We start from the raw sequence: 21,802 nt of genomic DNA, 5'->3' as shown, positions 1-21,802 counted from the left end.
GAAAAAGGCTGCAATGAAACAAAGAGTGAAAAATTTAAAGGGGTCTGAATACTTTCCGTACCCACTGTATGTTAGATACCATGGCCCTGCTACCAGGGCCTAATGTTTGCTGTAATATGATTTTTTTTTTCTAAAAATGCACCATCTTTACATACAGCATGTGTATGGCCCATGTGCAAAGTAGTCACCACTAAAAGCACAACTATAAATCCCCTTTTAGGCTGTGAAATTTACCCTGTCATGCAATCATAAAAGTTTGGTTATTGTAAAGCCATCCTGAGGCACATCACTAAAACAACATATTATCAGTAGACATCCCACAGACAATTTAATAGACATCACCCCTTGAGGCAGATAACCTTTTAATTTGCATTTGTTCAAACGAGATGCTTTTTGGTTACAATCCCTTCTTTTTGTAGATGGGGGCTGGTGAGGGTCGTGAGAATGCATAAACTGTTAATAAACTATCATTTGTCTTGTTCCAAGAAATATGGGAACACAATTATATTTAAATACAATGCAAAGGCAGGGGTTTTTGTGGAGTAAGCCTTACCTCCCTCCCAGACCTTCAATACGCTCCCTCTCTCTGGGTAGTTCAGGTTTGTGGTCTTGTGTGACTTCCACAGCTCTGATGAATGGGACTGAGGGGTCATCCTGGATCCCTAGAACCACTGCCGAGTCCCCAACATGGGCCACATACATGCGATTTCCTCGTATAAAAACTACACTGGCTGTGGTGCCCGATGTGCTGGGAAGGCCTGTGAGTGTCTTTGGCCATTCATCTGAGAAGATTAAAGAGGGTAAATTCAAATAAATATGAATATATATACACTAAGCTGTAACCTTTACTTTTTTTAAACTGTGTACTGTACATCTTTGAACCACACATTCCAGCATAGCAAAAATGATGGACAGTAAAGAAATGCTCTTCTAACTGGTTTTGTGTTTATCTTTTTGCTAATCTCCTAGATTCTTTGAATGCACTGAGCCTGACGACAACACTGACCTTTAGTCTATTGATGCATTATGTACTAGAGCAGTCTTTCCGATGTAATCAAAGTCAGACATGCGCTTTACAGACATTGTATGTAGACAGCATGTGACGAGTTGTAAAACAGCTGACATGCCCAGGCATATCCTGGCAGACAACAGGTGACGTCTCGAAGTCTGTTTCCCTCCGTAGTTAGGGTTAGGGTAAGGGTTAAGGATTCGGGTTTAGGTGGGGGGGGGGGGGGGGGGGGGGGGGGGGGGGGGGGGGGGGGGGGGGGGGGGGGGGGGGGGGGGGGGGGGGGGGGGGGGGGGGGGATACCTCAACAGGGAAACAGACTTCGATACAACACCATTGCCTGTACGACACAGCACACACTGGGTATTTCACGATTAAATAGGTTTTGTAATGGGTAATAACACAATATGTAGCTGTATAAGCATTTACATTTTGCCTGCTATACTCTGATAGCTCTGTTACCTTTGGTTGCTAAAACTGTTAGTCCCATACATAATTTTACATTTAAATAGCAACAGAGACAAATACTACACATTATATAGTACCAAATAGATAGCAATATGTATTTTCAAAGATTTACATAAAACAAACCCTACACACCCTACTGACAGCTGATAACATTAGCTATATGTCATAACTTGGTACGGTGACAGTAAACTTACGTAGCTTCTTCCACATAGCGTGGTGGCAGGCTACAAATCCTTTGCGTATAGCAGAGCAGACCTCCCGGTCACAGTCTGACCAGAAACCCCGCTGCTTTTTCATGAACTCCCACAAATAGTCTCGTGCGAACTGCGCAGCTTCGCGACCTCCGTGCCCGTCAAACACAGCGAAGAACGCTACGGAACGGCGGGAAGGACTCGCATAACTCTCCTGAGCTTGCGGCGGGCTCTGACCTCCCGATAAAGACTTGTTCACTAAAATACCTTGGTCTTCCGTTTTCACAGATTCACACGATGCATCTGAAACCTGCGGGGACACGACGGTTTCACCAGTCCGGTCTGGATGCGTGTCCGCTGCCAGATATTTGACCGTGCAGCTTCCCCCATTGCTCTCCTCTAGCTCACCCGAGGGCGGCTCATCTTCTCCCGGCTCGGGCTCTACTATGACCTCGGTCACGTCTTCCATGTATTTCCTGCCTCCTTGGTCGGTAAATACACTCACTCGCATCAATAATGTGTTTTCCATGTCTCCAAAAAATAAGTCGCTTTCCAATTTGTCGGTACTGTTAGCATATAAAATACCAGAAGAGTAGAGTTTATTGCAGCGCAACGTCCTGCCTTTGTTTATGTTCGGGCGTGGAAGGCATGCTCATACGCGTTGACGTCAAAACCTGTCTTCTTCTGCACGTAGACGTAGCAGAGCCAACGCAGGTGTTGCCTTCTAGAGGTTGGTCGCCGACATAGACATAATAACATAATCTTTATTATGTTTATGGTCTCCGACCTCAAGTAGCAACAGATAAATGTTCATCACAAATGTATGTAAAATCCAAACTGGGACGTTTTGGGGCCGATTGGTTGGGATTGCTTTGGGAAAAGGAGGCTACATAAATTGACGATACACTGCTCAAACCAAATTGCGTTTAAATCTGTATCCAACTAAGTAATTACTCTAGTGATGGCAGTCTGGCACTGAAACTATCATACGTGCTTCAAGCATTTAACTTCAATTCAATTTAAACCACTGCTCTGAAGTTTGCTTTGGTACTGAAAAATCACGTGACACATGACGTCCGAAGCAGCAACTGCTTCGTTCTCTGAATTAATCAGCTGAGTATTTCGCAGCATTACCGCCACATAGGAGCCAGTTAGGTGCTACCACTGCAACTGGCAAAACTGTTTTTATGCACGTTGGTTTATCCGTTCCCTCTGAACGAATTTTCTCTAAACATGGAGAGGTTGTGAGCATAAAAAGAATAAGGCTCAGTCCAAAAAGTGTGAAAAATAATGTTCCTTAATAAAATGAGTGTTCCCTGTCCCACATACCCCCTGGCCATAGTTACACAAACACACTCAATTGAGCTTTTCCCAGCACATCCTCTGTTTCCCCAAGCACTCTTTCCCCAATACCCAATAATACAATACACAAATTCATCAAGCTTTAATTCAAAAAGAATAATATCCCATTATTTGTGTGTGTCACTGGTCTAAAAGCCTCCTGTGTACTCTCTTGTCGGGATAATTTAGATTCACTTCACCAGGCGAGGTCGCTGTTACAGAAGCTTCTAGCACTGAACCATCAATAATATACGGTCTATACACTGAACCCATTTTCAAAACAATTCCTCCACAAGCCCATCACCATATTACTTCTTCTTTAAGGTTTTACGGCACTCGGCATCCTACTCGTTGCATTACTGCCTCCTACTGGCAATTACTCATTATGTAGTCTTGTCGTTTCACTACAATATAATCTTCTGAGTAGACCAGTGCCCTTCAAAAATGCTAACAAATACTTGAACCCACTTCTGGAAACCCCACATTCAAGAACACCTTTAAACCTAAGTTCCACTGTTCCTAATTTATATAGTCCTGCGTACATAACTCCTTTTTCTCGAATGAATTTCCTGCACAACATGCTCCACTGCCTCCATGTCCTCACACAAACTGCCATGTCCAGTAGGATGTTTTCCCATCATAAAACGTGTACTGTTCAATCTATTATGACCAATTCTCAATTTACTGATAAGTACTTGCTCCATTCATTTAGCCCCACCGTAACGCAACTCCCTTACTATATTTTGTATTGTTCTACATTTCCTTTCTTGACCTCCTCCTTTTCCAATGTATTGACTCTCTCATTACCTAAAGGGTCAGGTACCCACATGAATACCACATTGTTACCCTGATCAGTGAGCCTTGAATTAGTAAACAAAACTTCATAAGCGGCAAATCAATGGAGCAGAAGTTATATTAATGGAGAAATACCCCAATCAACAGGTGAATGGGGTGTGCTTCTACTACCACTACTGCTACCACAACTATGCTGTTCCAAAAAATATAATATTATTGAGTGAATGTTCTTCTGTTGGCCTAATATTCAATTCAGAGTCTTGCTAACCATATTTACTTGTCATTGTGAGGGTTCTTGATTATGACTGGATGGATTCAAATGGAGCAGATTTAACAGCTTATCATTAATTCTGTGAACTTTACTTTAGCATAGTATAACAAAAATAGGTGTTGAGATAATAGCCTACTGTTTACAACAAATTCCTACCCTACATATGTTATGTAACTTAAAAATAGTAACAGCGGACAATTATTGTCCCTTTTTAGCTGACAGAAGTAAAAAATAAGTCATCCTCCTTTGTTGCTCTCTGATTTCAGAATGATAAAGACGGTTGGAAAAAAATTAGATACAAAATAGGATGGAGGCTCTACAGGATGTTTTTTTTCTTCCTTGGCAGCTATCTTTTTTTTTGCCAAATGTACGCATTTATGTACATATATTTCAGCATTCTATTATCAAATTACATGAAAAATAGTGCATTTGGCAGTGTTTATTTGGAAAAAGGGGGAGCATGCCCACTGACCCCCCCCCCCCCGAATGTTAACACCGCCCCTGTAACCATTTATTATTTAACACATCAACTCCCAGTTGTAGGAACCAAAGAACTGGACAATTTTACATACTTTCAAGTAAAGATAGCTTAACGTAATCTATTTATTTTGAATGGGTGTCTTTCTGCTTATACCTTTAGTATGTCTTAACACCCTCAGGTCTACTAAATCGTGGGCGATATGACTTTTTTTGCAACGATTGCACAATTACGTCACTGCGTCAACGCAAGTGACTGAATGCGTAGGGACGGGGGCACGGAACTGCTGTAGGGTCGTCGAATTATTGAAGATGAAGGATAAAGATGTAAATTAAATAGCGGTTTTAGAATTGTAGTCCTAAATTGGCGATAGTACAGTTATATGTCACGTCACGTTAAAGCGAATGTTATATGAGAACTCGCGGAGGAAGTGCTTTAATTGCAGTTAGGTAGCGAATGTAGTTAGAGTTGGGGAGGGCTGTAGCTGCTGGGGTTTTTTTGGAGAGGGAAAACAACATGGCTGCGGTGGAGCTCGAATGGATCCCAGAAACACTGTACAACACAGCTATCTCGGCTGTGGTGGACAACTACAGCCGATCAAGGAGGGACATACGGTCGCTCCCAGAAAATATACAGTTCGATGTCTATTATAAGGTACGTTAAAATGATCAGCTGCTAAGAGGATCAGGTATATCTGACAGCCAGCATACATACATTGCTGCTAGCTAAGCTCTTGAAGGCAAACGTAAAACTCCAACTACGTTGCACCGCCTGGTATTTTCCTAGAAGATATAAGATGGCTAGGATGTATATCTGTCTAATGAACGTTTGTTGACATTGAAGCCACGGGGCATTTGATGCGTAAGCGAGCGTGTAACGTTACACGAATTGATGAATTGTGACAGTGTTGTCATATCTAGGGCAGGGCGATATGGAGAAATTCAGTAACACGATAGTTTTGAACAAATACCTCGATAGGGTTGATTACTGGTGCTTTCACAGACTGTTTACACAACGAGATGTTTGATAAAAATTCATGTTGGTAATAGGGCTGTAATCGACTAAAGACATTCCTAGTCGACTAACACTCATATCATTTTCTCGACTAACGTTAATGGATTAGTTGATGTAATCGACACATCTGTAAAACTAAGTTTTCCTCAAAGAAAAGTGCAAAAGCACTACTATAAATCTTGTGATGTGCTCATACGTGTCTTGGGAAAAAGTCATACAGCATGGAAAAAGCATACACATTTACTAATTGAGTAAAGAAATCTTAAGAATCTTTGACTAATTACTCGAGTTATCAACCAAGGGCGGGCAGCCTTAGTGGGTAAAGGCAAATACCAGGAAAAGACAGCATGACAGCTCGGTTTATTGCCCAGCTCTATATGTAACTTTACATTTTTTACCCACTTTTTCTTATTTGTTAAGATAGTTCTTGAAGACTTTGCTTTAGCAGTTCCTTAAATTAGGTATGTACAGATTGTGAAATTCTGGGCTGATACGATGTTTGAAATAACACAAAAGAAATCAATGTAAAAGCAACTGGTGTAATGGTGTTTTTAAGGTCATTCATTTCTTGATTACACTATCTGTGAATGAACAAAAAAAAAGATAAACTGTTTGTGTACATTTAAATATATCCTTTGACTGTGTCAAAAGCCCTTTTAGCCTGTGATAAAATTACATTACCTACTCAATGACAATAATCTTTCACAGGATAACTATACCAGTCTACATACTGTATGGTCATAAACCGTATGCTTATTTATGAGACTGGTAACTGTGGTTGGACAGTCATTCCTCCCTAACCAGACACCAAAACACACTTATTTTATTGTTAGGACAGGTGTATGAGAATTAACAACTTATGCCGTTGGTACTGTCCTGTGCTGGTAGTATTCACCATCATTGGCTTTAGGCAGTGACAGAAAAAAGGAAAAAAACATTTTCAACGTTTGATTGAATCAAGTATTGCACCTTTCAGACAGCTGGAGAAAGCATTCTTCCATGATTGTATGCACCTGGATTTATTAACAATTGATGTAACCCAACATAAAAATCCAAAGTACTTGTATGCCATACTACTGAGTAATGACCCCATGAATGCACTGGTGATGATGAGGAAAAGGGAAAGTGTGCCAAACGGATCAAATTCCTAAGAAAACACAGATGACATTAATTTTGTGTCCTCAATGGCGGGCAACACTCTGGACATTAGAAGTTTATCCTTAAACTGCCATTCATTCTCTGCAAAAAGTATAGGTTTTACTGATGAGAATGACAACATGACATTAGCCAGACTGGGTGTCAGAGTGGAATAAAACTTCTCCAACGGAATTCTAAATATGCATTAGTTACTGGAAAAAGTATGGTCCTGTTATTACATGAGAAAAATCATAATTTTAAAGCCACATTGGAAAATAGTTTAAGTCGTCTGTCTGGCTACACAGGGGCCGTAGCAGGAATATTAAGGTGTTACAGCACTGTGCTAGCCTGCCTCGTTGCTATAAAGCCTGACCTGTGAACATTGACCTCTTCATTTCTAGCATTTTCACTTAAAGTTGACAGACTGAAAAAAATAGCTATTGACTTATTAGAATTGGCAACAACCAAAAATATTGCTAGCAATGGCTTTGCTCACTATTGATAGTTTAAAAGAAGCAGCTGGTGACACCATGTTTCACAAAAGTATTACATGTCTTTCTAAGCTGTCCCCAGGGCAGCAGTAGGGTTAACATGACTGCAGTGCTTTAAACTCTAATGCTGACCATGACAATTCTAACGTGGTAATGTTAACGGGTACAATGCATCTTTGCATGCATTATAACCGCCAAGTACAGCTGAGAGACTGATGGGAGTGTCATTACCTTTGCATGTAATTGGTAATAAACCAAATTTCAACCTGATGGTAGCACTAGAAAAAAAGTTGGGATCACCAAAGATAGTAGGTTTTGACCCCTGGATCCCATGAATGTCTGTACAAAATATCATGGCAATCCATCCAATAGTTGTTGTGATATTTCATTCTAGACCAAAGTGGAGGGCCTACTGACTTTGTCATCCATAGAGCCATGCAACACGCGTGGTTAATAAAAACCTGTTCACATACTATGAAGGACAAACTTCATATTCGATACAATGATGACAAAATAATGGCACACTGTAAATTATAATCCAAACTCTTTGTCTTATTGAGTGGTAATTATAGAAATAGAAAAATGTATTCTCCTCAAATGCCACCAAATATCATAAACAGACGCCCCAAACACATAATCTCATTCCACTCTAACATTAAGTGAGATTTTCACCCAATAAATACAGTTACTGGTAGTGTCTCCTATAGACCCCACCTCAAAGAGCCACCGAATGTAACACCTTCCCGTTCAGTGCATTTTAATGACAGGGTAGACAGCGTTTTTGGTCCTCCTGAACAGCAGACAACATTTTCTAAAGCGTCACTTAAAACATCCACAATAGAGATTAGGATTAGAGTAGGACAGAAACTCCACCGTTGTAGTTATAGATAGGACATTCTGTACGTCTCCGCTGAGACGCTCTTTGCACGCTATTATCTATTGAGTCGATCAGTTATTACCATAAACTGTATATCGAGATGAACGGCTTTACAGTTCCTCTCGAGGACTCTTGATAGTCGCCTGATGGCTGGCTGCAGTATAGGTCATAAGCACCGCCCTGCACTATGTTAGCAGAATAAACATGGGCCAAAAAAAGTACACAGGGGCCTAACCTAAAGGTTAGGGAAGCAATCTTATGACCGGGAGGTTGTCGGTTCAATCCCTCAATCCCTAGACCGACATGATAAAAATACCCGGGTGGGGATAGTAAAAGAGCAGCACTTGTCCCGGCCTCATTACCACCACCCTTGAGCAAGGCCCTTAACCCCAACCGCTCCAGTGGAGTTGCTCAGTGACCAGCAGATCAGACTGTGGTTGTACTGGGCAGCTTCCAGATATGAATGTGTTACTGCAAAAGAGAGGCTTCCTCTCACTTTCTTTATTCCCTGAATAAATAAAGGTTAAAAATACTACTACTAAAAATGTCATTTGAGGTAGTTCTTATCTAGTTTGGGATTAATTACATAATTGATGCTATTCAACAACGGGGTGAAACGTCACGATCGACTGCTGTGAGTTACTCGTGATTGGTTGGGCAGGTGTATGGGAGGGAGGATATGGCTCCACCGCCCAATCACTGCTTGCCAGACTTAAAACAGGAAGCAGCATTCCTCATCAGGATGGATTGGATTTTGCCTTTGCTTTTGCACAGTCGGAGGAAGTAGGCAGAGATGCGTTGTCCATCTTTTATATACAGTCTTTGGTATTACCTATAGACTTGTCGTTGTTGTCTGAATGGAAGCGTTGACATTAGTATTATTGTCAGTAAGTCTCCATGCTGACCTTATCCCCCCTCCCCCCCCCTCTGTGTGTCTCTACCAGCTTTACCAGCAGGGCCGGCTCTGCCAGCTGGGAGGAGAGTTCTGTGAGCTGGAGGTGTTTGCTAAAGTACTTCGGGCTTCAGACAAAAGGTAAGAGTATGATGAATATGATATCCTGAAACCTCACACCATCCACATTGACCCATCAGTTGTCTTACCAAATGGTTTTGGAGACTAGTCCCTTACACAGATAGTTATCCAAGCAGTTTATGCTGCATGTGCTGAAAACGGCATTCATTAAATAGCGGATACGGTTGGATATTGTTTACTTCATTAATGGACCTTTCCAAAACCACTGTACCAGATGTATCTAATGGAGCAAGTCTGAAAGTAGTATATTATAAAGCTGCAACAAATAGTCAATCGATCTGTCCAACAGATAATTAAACCCACATTTTTTTACGTTTTTTCTAACACAAACCCCCCAAAAATATCCTGGTTCCAGCTTCTCAACTGCCAGGATTTGATGCCATTCTTTGTCTTCTATGATATTAAGTTAAACATGTTTTTATTACCGTTATATCTTTCGTTTGGGACTGTTGGTTGGACAAAACAAGACATTTGAAGACATCATCTTGGACTGTGAGAAATTTAAATTGTTCTCTATTTTCTCAAAAAAAAGTTATTTGAGAAGAAAATTTGCAGATAACTGATAATAATGAAAATAATTGGTAGTATGCCCCCCACCTCTTGTTGTTAGTTCCATCAGTTTAACAAAGCCATTTTAAGTTCCATACCACACTCTGCTTCTATTCAAACTTCTCTTAAAGGAAGGGGTTTGTGACTGTAGACCTATATAACACTCGTATTAGAGGTTGGTGAAATGTAACGTCCTGTGCACATTGCACAATAAAGTAACATTTACGTTAAAGTGTATTGTTGTTGATGTTCATATACAATGTTATTTGTGTGTTGTTGCTTTCCACTTTCATCGATGGGCTTAATGAGAATACAATAGCAGTAGTCATCAGCATTGATATTCACTGATTAGCCAGATGTGTGTAATGTCTTTTAAGATGATTGATGTGTTGTGTTTTTTTATTAGTAAAACCTTAAATGTAACAAACAAAATATGAATGTTACACTGTAGTTATGCCCTCCACTGACATGGTTTGTTCCGTTTGGTCCTACGCACTGCAGACACCTCCTGCACCACTGCTTTCAAGCGCTAATGGATCACGGTGTGAAAGTGGCCTCCGTTCTGGCGAACTCGTTCAGCCGCCGCTGCTCCTACATCGCAGAGTCCGATGCCCATGTCAAAGAGAAGGCCATCCAGTTTGGCTTTGTGCTAGGTAAATGGTTGGGGACCAAAGGTTTCACACAGTCACTCTGGCTGTTACTGTATCTCACCGCCCATCTTACACGATAAGTGAATAAGTGGAGGCTATTAATTTCTTCCACTGATGTAATCGTAGGTTCAACTCATAGGAAAAACACATCAGGGATCAGAGATGGGCCGAATCATTGCCAGCAGTCCAAAGTAATTTTGATGATTTAAATCAAACTTTATCGTAGCACATGTATTACTACTATGATGATTGGATTTTTTATTAGGCGTTTAACAGCACAACAAATCATGACAAGTGTCATGACAAAAATATTCCGCATAACTTAGCATGTGTTCACTTTTCCTTGATGGAATACGATGAAACATTCAAATTGATAAAAAAGAAAGAAATGACAAACTCTATAATTCCTCTTGCAACTCCATGCCCACTGTGCAAACTTCCTCCCTTAAAAGTGAACCCACAAAAAACACTCCCCACTATGCCACTTTAACCTTTTTTTGGGCTTTTTTTGAAAATGCAGGGAAAGTTTGTTCCACAAGGAGATCCCAGTATAGAAAAATTAGCTTTTTGCTATTTTACATTTAACACGTGTAACACTGCCATAACGTTTGCCTTCCCTTTTACAAACACCTGTTGGATAAGATTCCATAAAATGTGTTGCTTGTGCATCGGGATTTTCTGCTTGGATTTCTTTTGTTTTTGGATAATATATTTAATAAATATAATATATTTAAACCACTACTTACCACCGGTGATGTTGAATTTATCTCCTCATTTGGAGCCAGGTGGATTAATCTGTTGTTGTTTTTTATTCTAGGTGGCTTCTTGTCTGATGCAGGCTGGTACGGAGATGCAGAGAAAGTGTTTCTGTCATGCCTGCAGCTGTGCACACTCCACAGTGAAGTCCTCCACTGCTTCCGGGCTGTGGAATGCTGTGTCAGGTCAGTCTCAAACTGAGGACATTCAGTGGATGGTTTTATTTACCAAGAATTCTTTGACCCAAGGCCCTTTGTGCAGATTAGTTTACGTTCCAGATATCTCCTTCATTTCTGTCCTATTCAGGGGTGCAACCACAGAATGGCTTCCATAGTTTGAAATGTCATTCTCATGTCCTTACACAAGGGTTGGTCAATATGTTAACATTTTCCAACTGCCTACCTTCAGCCCAAGTCTATTTTTGATATATTCGTGCAGGTGTGTGTGCCAGGTTAGTGGACTGTGTGCTAAGTTTCCCTCTGTTATCTACACAGGCTTCTTCATGTCCGCAATGGCAACTGTAAGTACCACCTGGGGGAGGAGACCTTCAAGCTTGCTCAGTCTTACATGGACAAACTAGCCAAACATGGCCACCAGGCCAACAAGGCAGCGTTGTACGGCGAGCTTTGTGCCTTGCTCTTCGCCAAAAGCCACTATGATGAGGTATATGTTACCACCAGTTAATAAGAATGTTTTATTACATCTGAGTCTGGATTACAACATTTTAGAGTTTTTGAGAAATACTCCAGATGGACATGGATTAAAGTTGGAGCCCATATCTTCTTCCTGCATTTTCCAGGCATACCGGTGGTGTATAGAAGCTATGAAGGAAATTACTCCAGGGCTGCCTGTCAAAGTAGTGGTGGATGTCCTCCGGCAAGCCTCGAAGGTTAACTTTGTTTGTTTATGTTACAAGATGTTGTTATTATTGAGAGTACAGTGTCTTAGCAAAATGTATCAACAGAACAGCAACATCTGTCCCTTGATCCGACATTAATGTCGGAAATTTGCTGTCTCGTTGCTGCAGGCCTGCGTTGTGAAGAGAGAGTTTAGAAAAGCCGAGCAGCTGATCAAACATGCAGTGTTTTTAGCAAGGTAACCTGCTGTGCCTTTTATAAAGACCCCAAATTATTTTTATTCCTTCTGTTGAATTCTTCATGAATTCTAATTGAATATTTTGTGTCCCACAGAGAACATTTTGGACACAAGCATCCCAAATACTCCGACACGCTGCTAGATTATGGATTTTACTTATTAAATGTAGACAACATATGCCAATCGGTTGCTATTTACCAGGTAAGTCGAGTGATTATAAACACAAGTGTGTAAATGTTTTCTCTGCCCCAGTTTATTATAAAAATAAAATTGTGTGTCATAATATCAATATACAAATTAAAGTCCTTTTTTTCTCTACATATTCCAGACTGCACTGGACATCCGACAGTCTGTGTTCGGAGGGAAGAACATCCACGTTGCCACAGCCCATGAAGACCTGGCCTACTCCTCATATGTGCACCAATATAGCTCCGGGAAATTTGACAACGCTCTGTGAGTCCAATGAATCTTACAAACTTGTGACTGTTTCTAAACCAGCCAGTTACATTAGACATGAGCTCCCTTCTAGATGTAGCACAAGACTATGACTCATACTGTACCTGTTCTGTTACTCGATGGACTGGGACACATGTTGATGAGTGTACATGATTACCATTTTAAGATAGAAAAACACATCCTAGCACAAAAATAACAACCTGGGAAGAGCAATAAACCTGGATCTCTCGTTGTCTCTCTACACACCCCTTCTCCCATGGGTGCAGGGGATGTCATTTCAAATGTCCAACACCTTTTAATCAACAAGCCAAAATTGTAATCACTATTAAAAATTCAATGAATTTCACAGCTCCACTCCAGAGTCAGTGTAAGTTGTTTTTTAACAGTTACAGTAACACCACTTTTCAGCTTATGAAGAATAGTAACCTTCAAATCCCATTTCTAAACCTTTGTTAAATATTACAAAAGATGCTGATCCATCATTAGCTGTAATGAACTGATTCCATTTGCAAATCTGTACTCAAAGAGAAAGACATAGACAGATTATTGACAAGTTAACCAATGTGATGACCAGTCACTGGTATGGTTCCAGACCCAAATCCCACATGCCAGATGTTACTCCTTCACATTTTCATTTCCATTTCTTTATTTTTTTTAAATATTTTCCCCAGGCCTGAACCTTGTTCCTGCTACTTTTATCCTCCCAATTTGTTCTTATGCTTTAGAAGCAACCATAGTGAAGACTTCCAAATATAAAGGAAATTCAACATCTTAGACCATTTCTCTAGATGTTATGACATTTTGAACTGTTTTTCATTAATTAGTCGACTTGCCCTGGGGATTTCTTCCCTAGGACTCTGTCCCTTAAAATACCCTCTCACAGACAGACTATTCATAACTGCCCTTTGTTACATATACACACACACACACACGCCCGGCCACACCACACAGAAAGACAATCTTTGCTGACTATTTATAGTCATATATATATATATATATATATATATATATATATATATATATATACAAACATTATTTCTTTAGTTACTCTTATCCTGATGCATATTTAACAACTTTAATTAAACAAATCAACCAAATCAGACACATCCTTCCTTTTTTTTATTGTTTTATCTTAATGCTTGTGGCTAAGAGAGAATAGAGATGCCCTAATTTATTTTAAGAGCCATTTATTTTGTAACGTGTAATTACTTGCCTTCTACAATCTTCCACACAAAAGTTCCACGTATTAAAATCCTAGCTTTCTTAACACTCATGAGCTTGTTGACAAATCCTGTAACGGCTTTGACACTGCTAATGACACATGCAGATTTGTTCTTAACCAATTTCCCTTTGCTTGCAAGGCAAATCCTATGTTGGTTTTTTTGTATGTTAACGGTTGACAAGATGTTCTACTATGATTTTAAAATTGAAGATGCGCATAAACAAAATAAAACCCAACAAGACAATGAGACATAAGCAATTATAGCTGCCTTAATTAAAAAAAAAAACAACTCAAGAATTCAACTCCTAAACTTCTCTCTTTATCCTGTGTAACTAACTAAACATGCATCAAAATTCCCCTGTTGGTTTCTTCTTCAGCTGTCAACAGGGCATCTCAAAACTAATCTGCATTCAGTACCAACTCTGTGCTCTGCAACTTAAAAAAAAGAAAGATTCCCACCCAGAGAAGTCCGCTCCAAAGTCACACTTTAATCAGTCCACTCTCACAGCGTACCGGCTTTGGGCGCACTCGCTCAGGGCCTCTATCATCCAACGTCTGTAACACAATCCTCATTATATACGTTTCTGCTCTTCAACGTGTCTCTACGTTGGTCTCACAGCTGTCTGAAAATCTCAGAATAACATTACTCACAATCTGGCTATCATGCTGGCCAACACTTTATCACAGGTTCAGATTTTGATGAAGGCAACAGCTGTCAACAATCTCAACATCACTTAAATATTTTGGAATTTAATCATTTGTTTTAGTTTTTCCCAATTATCTATTTCACAACCCATGCCATCATTTCTTATCCCCACAAACACAGTTCTTTCACAGATAAGCAACAAAGGGAGCAGAAAAAATACAAGATTTACTAACCTCTTGCTTGATCTGCACGTGTTTCGTGAAGCCAAATTATATCTGGGAATCATGACCGGAAATGATGGTGGAGACTGCACACATGACAAGTCCAATAAATTTAGATCATTGTATCATTCAATTATTGACCAAGAAAGATATCCGTGGATACACACACGAGTGTGTACCCAAAATGTTTCTCAAAACATCAGAATAACTTCGCTTTTATACTTTTAATTCTTTTCCTCACACATGTCAGTTTATCTATTTGTGTGATAGAGTGTTACCTTCAAACCACTCCTTATTTGTAAGACACTTATATAACTAATAGATAGACACATTACAATCTATTCTCTACTGTGGGATCAGGTTACCTTGACCTTCTGTGGAAGATCCTTAGAACAGATGAAATACAGTTGAAAACCTACATGCTTTAATATTCCACCTATCATATATAATATGTAATGTGGCTGCATGCTTTGGATGTGGGCCATTTCATATATTTAAAAGCGTTCATTTTAGACACAATGATAGATGATGGCAGGGATATGATTGTATTTTCTAACGGATCCAGTGACACCACTTCTTGTACACAGATGCCCTTCTTTAAGTTTGGGTAATGCTTTGACCTCTCTAACCCAGATGTGAGCTTAACAACAACTTTCCCCAGGGGAAACACTTGGCTTTCTTGGAAGTGTTTATCCTTAATAGAAGACAGTTTCCAGCCAAGTCTGAGTTGCATGGCATGTTTGGGTCATCTGCTGTGTTTGTCCCTTAGGTTCCACGCAGAACGTGCCATAGACATCATAACTCACATTCTGCCTGAGGACCATCTGCTGCTGGCCTCCTCCAAGAGAGTCAAAGGTAAGGCAAGTTCTCTGGAGATACTGGGCTTCAGCCCACTGAGTGGAGGGTACGTTGGGGAATATATTAAAACAAACAGGGAATAGTAATAACAGTGAAGTGTTGGGAAATCCTAGTAAACCTGGTATATTCCACATTTGGTACCAGAGAAACGGCATGGCGCTGTTACTCTGGCTCCACTGGTAAATCCAGGGCAGATGTCTAATACGTTCTTGATCATACATTATTTCCTTCAGCTCTGATTCTGGAGGAAATCGCCATCGACTGCCACAATAAAGAGACAGAAGAGCGCCTTCTTCAAGAGGCTCATGACCTGCACCTCTCCTCACTGCAGCTGGCCAAGAAGGCCTTCGGCGAGTTCAACGTCCAGACAGCCAAACACTACGGCAACTTAGGTCGACTCTACCAGTCCATGAGGAAGTTCAAGGTGCATGCGTGTTTTTGTTTCATTGTGAAAATAGTTGCCAGTTGTGTCTTGGCATGTGAAAGACATGAGATACAGAGATGAGCTGGTATTTGCCAAATCCGACCGACACAACATACGTCTTCTCTTAAGTTCCACATCAGCTGCAGCCATTTGGGTTGTTTGCACTGATGTGCAAGTGGCGCAGTAACTGGCCAATGAAACATGATCATTATAGCGTTTCAAACGAGCAAACTAAACCAACTTAACCACACAGTCAGTGGACGGGACACATCGCTCCACAAAATAAACAAAATGTTGCGTAAATTTGATATATTGCAATAACGATATTGAGTAGATATATCTTGCATCCCTACTTTTAATGGGCAGTATGAACAGAAAGAATGATTTTCCATATTGGTATTTAAGCTATGACTGTGGAAAAGAAACCAAATCTGTTAAAAAAATACTTAATAAATGATTGTGATTTTACGGGTGTCACTGTAACCAGGAGGCCGAGGAGATGCACATCAAAGCCATCCAGATCAAGGAGCAGCTTCTGGGCCACGAGGACTACGAGGTGGCTCTGTCTGTGGGTCACCTGGCCTCCCTCTACAACTACGACATGAACCAGTATGAAGACGCAGAGAGGCTCTACCTGCGCTCCATCGCTATTGGTCAGACACAGGGATGGGATGGGTCACTCATGCTGGCTGTTACTTTATATCTTCATCTGGTCTTCAACAACAAAAATGTTCTTACTGTACTCACTTTATTGTAAATTAAGTACTCTGGTCTATGCTGGGATCCTGTACTGTACATATGACATATTAGTTTTTCCAGTGAGCTGTTGAATAAGCACGCCGGTTGCATGTTTTGATCAGATCTTATGAACTGAACCTGCCCCAGAGCATGTTAGCCATTCACCATAGTTACCATGGTTAAAGTAAATAATTGCTTCTAGACACTACAAAGCCTGGTTTAAGATCATGGATCGCTGCATAGTCCTCCAATCCTTTTTGTAATACAGGGCTTTGGACACTTCTGTTTCTCAAATGTGTTTTTCTAGTCTGCTCCCAGGAGGGCTGCTGCAAATGAACCTAACTCTGAGCCAAAGCTGCCAGCTGAGTCAGACTGACATGGAAATGCTTTTCTCATATGTTGACATGAGCCTCTAATACTTAAAGTTTGTCCAAAGCTTGGTAGCCCATGGTGGGGCATTGAGTTAGCCATTAGGAGCCTGATTAGTTTGTACTCAAGCTGCAGCCCTTTGCTGCATGTCATTCCCCCTCTCTCTCCCCTTTCATCTCTTTAGTTATCCTGTCAATTAAAGGCCTAAAATGCCCAAAAAATTATCAAAAGAAAGAAAGAATGATTACAAACATGGTTTGTGATATGTCCCAACAGGTAAGAAGCTGTTTGGAGAAGGTTACAGTGGGCTGGAGTACGACTACCGAGGCCTGATCAAACTCTACAACTCAGTGGGAAACTACGAGAAGGTGTTTGAATACCACAACGTACTGTCTAACTGGAACCGGCTGAGGGATCGGCAGTTTGCTGTGGCAGATGCCCTGGAGGACGTCAACACTACACCACAGCAGACCCAGGAGGTGGTACAAGCCTTCCTATTGGCTCAGAGCCTGGGCCCCACCCGCCCATGTCTTGGCTGATTTTATGAGGGAAGACAAAGAAGAAGACAAAAAAAAGACACATGGCTTTAGCCTGGTGAGGACACATACTAAGCCCAAATGTGATGCTTCAGTTGCACACAGTTAAATAGTAATGCACAGTAAATTCAAGCATCACTGGCGAGTCAGATGACTTCATAGTCACTGCAGCTGCCAGTACATACACAGACATACACACACATGAAGTTGTGGAATAAAAAAAGTAGAGAAGACACCATTATCAAACCTCATCAACATTCATTCAAACCATCAAGATGCAACTCCAGACAGGATGCAGCTTCACCCCACAGAGCAGACAGTTGCATTTCTTCAAGAGAAAGAGGACACACGACTGAGAGGGGGGGGAAAGTAGAAGAAGAAAAGAAAACATCCCTCAATCATCCTGTCAGGATGACAAATTCTCTCACCTCTTCTCCTGTCTCGCTCGCCTTTTTTCTTTTCAGTTTGGAATCGGAGGAGATTTTTTTGCTTTTTGTATTTGAACCAGTGTAGTTCTGAATGCCATGAGACTCATCCTAGATCAAAACCAAGTTCTCCAGGGCTATATACAGGACAGAATCTGGACCCCACACACATCTGTGAAAAACTTGTTTTAACCCACATCCATCATCATCTCTTGGTGGATCAGAGACGGAAAATGTCAGATATGTTTGACACTTGTACAGTAAAATAATACAGCAGATTGTAAGTCTAAGCTTCAATTGAAGGTTTTTCTCTTTGCAAAGGAATGAAAGTGGACCCTAATGGTGTTTTTCCATACACGTGTCCTGCCTTGGCTCAGTTTGACAGCACAGCAGGGATTTGCATCTCCATTATAAACACACAAGCATACCCGCTCGAAGGTGTCTTAAACAGCTTTTCTTGAGTTGATGAAAGCAGCGTGCTGATCCATGGCTGGGACTAGTGGTCAAAGGAGTGACATTTCATATAATTCCTTGGCCCGACTCGGAGTTGATCCTTCTCAGGCGTAACTCTGCGTGTTTAATCTAGTAATGGAAATGCAAATCAGGAGCAGCTAAAAGCGCCGATGGAAAAACACCATAAGAACTGTTTTGAACAGCTTGTTGGAGAGAGATTACAGTACACAGAAACAGTGGAATGTCTTCACCCAGTGGGTAGATTGTTACACACAGAACAGGCTTCACAGGTCTTGTTTTCAGTATATTTTATTTCTTTATTTCAAGCTTAGTACTGACGATAATTAAAAATGCCAATAATTTATATGCAAAAGTATGTTTATGTAGCCCATTGTGTATGCTTTTCTTACTGAGTGAGCCATGAATTCTGAAGGAACAGCTCAACTCTATTACTCTAAAACAAGGGACTTGGATAGGATGGAAAAGAGGAAGATGCTAAATGTACAGAGGCTTGTAAGCCTCTTTATTTGTTCATCTTAAGGTGTGGCTTCATGTGTGAGTGTGTATGTGTGTGTGTGTCTATAAACACAGACAAAACTCTGGGTGCCCAAATGCTCCACTGATGATTACTAGCCTTACACCAGCTTGCAGTTATCTGTAGACGGACCCATACTTCTAAGTGCTAAATAAACTATTATACCCTTAAGGGCACTACAATGGGGACCAATATTGTGTATGTGTGTGTATGCATGTGTTGCCAGCCTGTTGATTTGTGCATCTGGCCTTTCCTCCACTCTTTCCTCTCAGCTATTCCATTAATGCAAAATTCCAGATATATTTTTAACTGGACCATATTTTTCCATCAGCCTCCGTCATGCTGAGTATTTATGTCCAAAATCTCATCAGTTGTTTCACCATAGAGCTTTAATCATACTGAAATTGGAAAATAACCCTGACCTGATAATATGTTGGTTGAAAAATCATGATGCTGTGATGCTCACTTTGTTATAACTCCTGTCAGTCTCATGCTACAGCTGCTGGTCTACATGCAGCATTTTTAAAGGATCAGATCGCTCAAGTTACTGAAACCATGCATCTCTCTTACCTCTAGAGCCGTGTTTCCCACCTACATTTGACTATAGCCAAACCAATAGTGAGTAAGGGTAATACAAATACTGACATTTAAGAGTGTACACAAAAAACCTGTGTATCTGCAGATATCCATTTTGTTTACATAAACACACAATAATAAAAAAAGAATGTATGTAAATACAAAATTGGGACCAATATACAGTATGTACTTGCAGTAGGCACAGTACTTATTACTGACATTTCTTGTGATTTGCTCTGTAGGGAACTAATTGATGAGATTTTCTTACTGATGGCAAATGTGAAAATAGTGTCCAGCTTTAAAACAAAATTTAGGCATTGAGTTCCGCGACATTACCGAAAATGTGATGCCTTCAATATGTACCCCACTGTTTTCTGTTTTAAGTGAATGAAGAAAACGAGCTTTGCCTTGCTGTTGCTTCAGTGCTGTCGGACGTCTCCCTCTCTAGCAGTGATGTGAGTGGCTCTAGCTGAGGAGGTCCAGCCTTAGCCCCCTTAAAAGGACGCTCAGCGACACTCTCGGTGCTTCGGCTTCAACAAGCGCACCCTCCTCCACACGCCAACCCTCCCTCAAGGAGACAGAGGAAGTGTTTCCAGGACAGAGGTGGAAATGAATGTTACCTGCAGTCGGCATTTCAAAGCAGTTCTAACCACAGATAGCAGATTAGATTTGGAAACTTTGCAGAAACCTGTATACCTGTAGAGTTGGGCTTGTGATAAATGGTAAATACATTTCTTCTCATCCTACAAAGTAAATAATTACAAACAATATAATGGAAAACTACCCTCAGATTCTCCTACACTGTTAGATGTCATCATGGTTAATCCATCCTAGGGTTTATTTCGTTCTCTCCTCCATCTACACAAAGGTTACACGTTGATCTGTTGAATTGCATTATGGTCTATTGGGGCTACTGTTACTGGCAAGTGATTTCTGGTCATCTGCAGTAGAAAAAAGCCTTTTCTTGAACTTTCACGTTGTGTAGAGAAAACTCACCGTGTAAGTTCAAGAAAAGGCTTTTTTTTCCACTGATTTTAACACAAATCACTGTCTGTCCAAACGCCAGTTGAACAATCAGCACCCATGTCACATTCTGTTTGACCAACGGGAAAAAGAAAGTAATAGACCCAGAAATGTGCTTTTTCCAAATGGTGAAGTGTTTAAGGGTGTTTTCCGACATCAATAACCCTGACAAACCAGCTTTCTGAATGTAAGAGACAAGGTCTGACTCGACAGTACCTGCTGGTGAGCTACAGTACTTCTATCTGAAGGGGAATACTTGCTGGAGGGGGTGGAGGTTCAGAGGGCGTGGGCTTGGGGGGGAAATATGGACAAAATTAAATAAAGCTGTGATCTCTCCAACAGCCCCGTCTGTCTCTACGCGTTCAGATCATTGACACCAAATGTGTTGAGGGGATGTTTCACTGTTGTCCTGTTACTGCTTCACTGCAAAAACATTAAATCTTATATAATTGATCACAAAATCTACATGCCTTTTTCTGTTGTGTTCAAACCTTAAACTAGAATGTATTCCCATATGTGGACACATACTCATGTACATATGGTTTGGGGCTGTTTTCCAAGGTTTGGGCCTCGTTGTTTCAATTTATAGAACTCTTTATGCTAGAACATGCAGTGATATTTTAGACAATACAGTTGTACCCCACCAACTTTGTGGCTACAGTTTAGGGAATGCCCATTCCTATTTCAACAGCACAATTCCCCAATGTGTCGGGTCTAACTGCGTGATAGTGATGAACAGAGAACACACTTCCTGGGACTGATAGCGATAGTGATGAACAGAGAACACACTTCCTGGGACTGATAGTGATAGTGATGAACAGAGAACACACTTCCTGGGACTGATAGCAATAGTGATGAACAGAGAACACACTTCCTGGGACTGATAGTGATAGTGATGAACAGAGAACACACTTCCTGGGACTGATAGTGATAGTGATGAACAGAGAACACACTTCCTGGGACTGATAGTGATATTGATGAACAGAGAACACACTTCCTGGGACTGTTTTGGCATTTTAATGCAAGGCACCAGTAATGGCATCTGGAGAACCTCCCTGCCATTCTTAGAAACAAAGCATTCACACGGTCTTTCCTACATAAATGTTCTTAATTCCCAGGGAAAATTATAGAATGAAAAGAAATCACGTAATTCACGCCAAAGTTACAA

The 21,802-nt window shown here is 40.7% G+C and overlaps 2 protein-coding genes across 3 annotated transcripts in view; one reads left to right on the top strand and one right to left on the bottom strand.

Moving 5' to 3' along the window:
* The window catches only part of LOC117942511 (protein phosphatase 1D-like), an 8,695-nt gene extending 6,341 nt beyond the window's left edge, over positions 1-2,354 (bottom strand). The window contains exons 1-2 of one of the 2 annotated variants that reach the window (XM_034868002.1): positions 1,669-2,354; positions 554-782 (exon numbers count right to left, since the gene is read on the bottom strand). In XM_034868002.1, coding sequence (XP_034723893.1) covers positions 554-782; positions 1,669-2,194 — 755 coding nt within the window. In that variant the 5' untranslated portion in view covers positions 2,195-2,354. The remainder of the gene's footprint in view (positions 1-553; positions 783-1,668) is intronic. The other variant, XM_034868003.1, reaches the window with a different exon arrangement.
* A 2,437-nt stretch (positions 2,355-4,791) lies between these two features.
* On the top strand, positions 4,792-20,725 carry appbp2 (amyloid beta precursor protein (cytoplasmic tail) binding protein 2). Its single transcript, XM_034868001.1, has 13 exons — positions 4,792-5,204; positions 9,014-9,102; positions 10,153-10,304; positions 11,119-11,242; positions 11,552-11,720; positions 11,857-11,946; positions 12,085-12,152; positions 12,248-12,353; positions 12,481-12,605; positions 15,467-15,552; positions 15,789-15,979; positions 16,467-16,632; positions 17,363-20,725. The coding sequence occupies exons 1-13, from the start codon at positions 5,067-5,069 to the stop codon at positions 17,623-17,625; spliced, it is 1,767 nt and encodes a 588-aa protein (XP_034723892.1). The 5' UTR covers positions 4,792-5,066; the 3' UTR covers positions 17,626-20,725.
* Positions 20,726-21,802: the final 1,077 nt, after the last annotated feature.

The sequence above is a fragment of the Etheostoma cragini genome, chromosome 3 (assembly GCF_013103735.1).
Source record: "Etheostoma cragini isolate CJK2018 chromosome 3, CSU_Ecrag_1.0, whole genome shotgun sequence".
Taxonomy (NCBI): domain Eukaryota; kingdom Metazoa; phylum Chordata; class Actinopteri; order Perciformes; family Percidae; genus Etheostoma; species Etheostoma cragini.
Note: the sequence above shows the minus strand (reverse complement) of the source record. Positions and strands in the feature narration are given on the sequence as shown.

Excerpts from the sequence above, each read along its gene's own strand:
- appbp2 (XM_034868001.1), top strand. The coding sequence starts at position 5,067 with ATGGCTGCGGTGGAGCTCGAATGGATCCCAGAAACACTGTACAACACA. Across the intron at positions 9,103-10,152 it reads CTTCGGGCTTCAGACAAAAG|ACACCTCCTGCACCACTGCT; the intron begins GTAAGAGTATGA and ends TACGCACTGCAG. Across the intron at positions 11,243-11,551 it reads GCTGTGGAATGCTGTGTCAG|GCTTCTTCATGTCCGCAATG; the intron begins GTCAGTCTCAAA and ends TTATCTACACAG.